The sequence below is a fragment of the Psilocybe cubensis genome, chromosome 9 (assembly GCF_017499595.1).
Source record: "Psilocybe cubensis strain MGC-MH-2018 chromosome 9, whole genome shotgun sequence".
Classification (NCBI taxonomy): Eukaryota; Fungi; Basidiomycota; class Agaricomycetes; order Agaricales; family Agrocybaceae; genus Psilocybe; species Psilocybe cubensis.
The window spans coordinates 2,973,349-2,978,108 of NC_063007.1; the positions used below are offsets into that span (position 1 = coordinate 2,973,349).

General features: G+C 50.2%; 2 protein-coding genes across 2 annotated transcripts; both read left to right on the forward strand.

Moving 5' to 3' along the window:
- Nucleotides 1-897: 897 nt before the first annotated feature.
- On the forward strand, nt 898-1,737 carry JR316_0010326 (uncharacterized protein; the record flags this gene model as incomplete). Its single annotated transcript, XM_047895994.1, has 1 exon — nt 898-1,737. One exon carries the CDS (start codon nt 898-900, stop codon nt 1,735-1,737), a length of 840 nt encoding a protein of 279 aa, XP_047745713.1.
- Nucleotides 1,738-2,380: 643 nt separating this feature from the next.
- Nucleotides 2,381-3,358, forward strand: JR316_0010327 (Agroclavine dehydrogenase; the record flags this gene model as incomplete). Its single annotated transcript, XM_047895995.1, has 3 exons — nt 2,381-2,789; nt 2,842-3,032; nt 3,095-3,358. The coding sequence occupies 3 exons, from the start codon at nt 2,381-2,383 to the stop codon at nt 3,356-3,358; spliced, it is 864 nt and encodes a 287-aa protein (XP_047745714.1).
- Nucleotides 3,359-4,760: the final 1,402 nt, after the last annotated feature.

Genomic DNA, 4,760 nt, shown 5'->3' on the forward strand with positions numbered 1-4,760 from the left:
TTATCGCGGCTAGATAAGATCATCCCACCTTGATAACTTCGGAAAGCTGTACAGTTCGCAATGACTCTCTTCACCCCCCCCTGTCAGAGTGAGTCACTGAGTTATCTAATAGAGATGATGTCAACCGCCGGAAAGCAAATACTCGGAAGCAGAAATCCATCCAGAATGTATGTGCAAAGGTCAGAGCCAGCAAAACCAAAGCAGGAGTCCAATCGTCCCTAGCAGAAAACATGTTGTTGCAGGCGAGGCGGTGGAGAAGTTTTAGACATCAAAATCACCACTTTGACTTCGTAAAGATAGTGCTGAAAGACTATGAGCAGCAAAATTGTGGTATAGCAGCTCCAACCTAAAGAGAAATAGAATTCAAAAGTATCAGTTCACAGCCCGAGGCCGATATGCCTCACCAAGTCAATTTGGCCTTTATCGTGCCGTCAAATGCTACTGTCAGGCAGTTAATCCACGCAAAGGACAGCTGTACTTGGATTTCCGGGTTCCCAAACTGGGCTCGAGGTGGCCAGCCTCGTGATGTGAAGATAAAAATGGCTGCCTGCAGGCAAACATGCTAGGGCAGGCGTGCTATGCCCCAGCGGTTCCGAGGGGTATGACACGCAGTCCAGCTTGGGCAGGTTTTGTGTGTGCATGTTATTGGCCAATGCCTCTTTGCGCATATCATATCGGACGAGTACTTACGGGAACTCCAAATATACCCTCCTTTCCGCAGAGTCATATATTCCACTCGCCTCCGATTCTTTTCCCTCCTACCTTCTTCCCTTCCTTTCCTGAACCACGACGAAGATACAGCAGCTAACTGTATCTCAGCAACATAAAACATTGTGAGTCGATCACGATCCTCAACTGCTCGGGCTGATCAGAAGTGGAGGAATTGAATACGACACGATGCCTGGAATCATCCAAACAGAGTACGACGACGGGAGGGCCATCCGCGTCGGGCCCTACAGCGAAAGTAAGCTCCTGCAACCGCAAAATCACGTCCCAACCACACCCACCTGGCAACCGCACACCCAAAAGACGCCCACTGCGCATCGCGGTCCCCCTTCATTCCGAAGCCGGCCTCCTCCACTTGAAATACCCGCTGCACCATCCTGGACAGCGTACGGTTTGAACGAGCCGCAATGGATCCCAGGAGGACCAGCACCGATGATCTACAACCTCTCTCCGTATGCAAGAGTCGCTCTCCCCCCACTCGTCGATATCCATCCCATGTTGGTGTTCGACATGTACCAAGGCGACAACCCTGCCCTCTTCTGGACGATTGACCAACCGCCCAAGTACGCGGTCCCGACTCCCGGAAGGTCCAGTGAGAATCTGTACCACTGGAAGATGTTCCCCGCCACGAACCCGCCGTCCACCGCGCCCATAAACATACAAATCGAGAAATTCCCATCGCTCCTCGTCGTCGCGTCTTCATCAGATGGCAGCGTAGTCACGATTTATGACGTCCTGTCCGCGGTGTACACCGGTGCGCGCCGGGGTGCGATGGAGCTGTTTTGTCGTGCGCTCGGGCTGGATCCTCGTATGTTGAACTCGAATGAAATGGAGGTTTATGGCCGGATGGTTACGCGGGATAGCAGTCAGCGAGGCCCGACAATGGGTCAGGACGAGGTGAGCTCGAATGTGCGCTCGACGATGGGGTTCCAGACGCGGTGGGCTGGGCTGGCACCGAGTCGACACCAGGAAAACGTATGGGTGCTACACACCTTGTCCATTGCGCGGTGATTCAGCATCAGATGACCGAAGAAGAAACTATCCATCCGCATAGGAGAGTATCGTACCACGACGTTCGAAAGTAATCCTTCACCGCGACGACGACAAGGCGATGGTGCAACTTCAACAACGAAAACCGCGTCTTGGGCAGGCAACCACGTGATTGGCGTATGTTTGGTGTAGACCGAAAACGTAAAACGACAGGCACAGCCACAGAGTCGGGAGCAATGTGGGGTCCCCATCCAGACGCCCACCTAAATTTCACCTAGCTATAGGTAGAACATATCTTCGCAGCCGATGTCACTTGGAATTCCGGCGTATCATCTCAATATATCAGTCTGTGTTATTTTTTTTGCGAAGAAGTTTCTGTACACAACTTGAAGCTTGAAGAATGTCTCGGAATTGTAGTGTCAGTCTGAGTAAGCCACACAAGTAGAGTTTCCTGGTATAATCGACGTTCAATATATCTCGAGAGATCACGTAAATACACGGATAGGAAACAGTATATGTTGCATATCAGCTTACGCAGAGTCCGCGTCGGATTATCTCTACATTGCACGCGTTTGTGTGGATTAGTAACCCGACCAACCCTGCAGAGAGTGCTTATAAACCTCTTACCATCGACACCATATCCCCACATCAACTCTGAACGACCATGACCACTCTCATCACAGGCGGAACAGGAAAGACAGGGTTACACCTCGCCAACCTCCTCCACCAAGCCGGGCACCCAGTCCTAATCGCATCCCGCTCCGGAACCGCACCCGCCCCATTCCAATCTTCCACCGTAAAATTCGACTGGCTAAATCCCGACACACACAAAAACCCATTCACCATCGACGCCAACATCGAGCGCGTGTACCTTGTCGCCCCGAACCACGTGTATGACCCGCTTCCTAGTATGCAGCCGTTCCTTGACTTGGCGGTATCGAAGGGCGTGAGGCGATTCGTGCTGCTTACTGGATCGCAGTGGCATATTGGAGAGCTTCCGCTAGGGACAGTCCATCAGTACCTGCTAAATCTGAACGTCGAATACGCGGTTATCAAGCCAACGTGGTTTATAGGTAAACCGAGTTTTCAAGAGTCAGGCTAAATGACTGATAAACCAGTCGCTAGACAACTTTGCATCGCTGTTCTTGGCTAGTATCCGGGATAGAGACGAAGTTTTCTCTGCTGCGGGTGACGGGCGCATTCCATTTGTGTCAGCTGAAGACATCGCGCACGCAGCGTTCGAAGCGCTCACGGCTAAACAATCCCCCAATAAAGAGTACTTCGTCCTCGGCCCGGAGCTATACACCTACGAAGAAGTAAGCCGTCTCCATCTCCACTCAATCGTACGCTGTCTGACATGCGTTACCGTCACTTCAAGGTGGCGAAGCTGTTTTCCACCGTCCTAGGCCGCGAAATCCGGTACAGGCGCCTGAGTGTCGAAGAACAGACGCAGATTTTCGCAAGTGTGATGCCAGCCGAGTACGCGCGCAAGCTGGCTGGAACTGAGCAATTGGCATCACAAGGCGCAGAAGAGAAGCTTTTCAGAGAGGGTGGGGAGAAGAGTTTTATCGGGAAGCAGACCTTATTGGGGTTCATCGAGAAGAATAAAAATATATGGGTTAAGAAGGGTGATGCTGCGTAGTGTAATGGAATCACCCTCTACCGCCATTGTTACTCATTTTCCTTGTACTGCGATACCCCGATTGATTGCAGGAAATCAATCTACATACCTATCTGTAATTCGGCACAATGCAATGAAGTGATATGGGTATTGATGTTGGAAGTGTCAGTGAACGAGGTCAACAAGCTGCACCGGCGCATTCACATACGTACCGTGTAGTATATCCGAGTGTTTGAACATCGTGTTTGAGAAAGTCTAATCGCTATAAATTGTGCATAGCGTGATCTATCGTGTATACGTCAAAAGAAGTGCATGATAGGCTGTATCCGAAGTCGAATAAAGAGATTGCGTCAAATGACTTAGCGTATTTCGACCATGGGTGGGTTATTTGGGAAGCGGCAGTAGCAGATTCGGCTCTAACTGTGTGTTACCATACTGGAAATCAATACACCGTTTAAAATTTTCTGGCAGGTGTACCTTTTTCGAATTCTAGGTGTGGTTTGCAATTCAACGAAAACAAACGATAAAAGAAACGGTATGGCTTCAATCAGACTGGCATCCAGATTGAAACCCGCAGAAAAGGCTCCAAATATCAATAGATGCCCGACTCAGCGGATAGACTCTTTTTTTACAACATATTTTTCAAGAAGGTCTTCTAATCCCATCGACGTGTGTCGACGTGCATCGACAACGAGGCACTATCAACATCCGTGAGTGCCATCTAAACCCCTTTTATTCATAATGACTAGGGAGATCAAATAAATTTGATCAGGGTCTATGAGAGGAAAGCTGTCGCGCGCGTCTATGACGCGCTGATTAGATTAGATGTCAGCAAGTCGCGTTCTCTCAAAGGCCTTTGTTCATGCTCTCGTATATAGTCACTCGTTTTCTGATCCTTCCCTTTTCTCATCTCTCTTCATACTCACATAGCTCGTTAGGTTTGTTTAGATCTTGTAGACATCTCTCTTCATACTCACATAGCTCGTTAGGCCTTGCCTAAGGCTCTTTTTGCATCAGCCATTCCGGCACGCTTGAGAGACGCTCGTGGCCGCTTTCTCCCTGGGTCATTAAACACCCAAGCGTCGTCTGACAGTGAAAGCGACTCTGTACTTTCGCAGTCAACCTCCGGGCAGTCAACCGACGACGAATCACAACTAGTGGCCGCGCTTCTGAGTGTTTCCCTTTCATCACCAACTCCCTCTTCTCCATCGTCCCTTTCATCAACATCGGAGTCTAACATGTCCTCTTCTGCTAGTGGTGAAGGAAACTCCCCGTCAAATGGCATGGGTTTCGGTTCAGGCATCATGCTCACCAACGAGCAACTCGAGATCCTCATCTCTCGAGGTCTGATCGGCAACCAACGCATCGAGGTTCCCGCGGGTCCTGCTACGGTCACTGCAGCACCGCAAGCTGCGCAGATCCC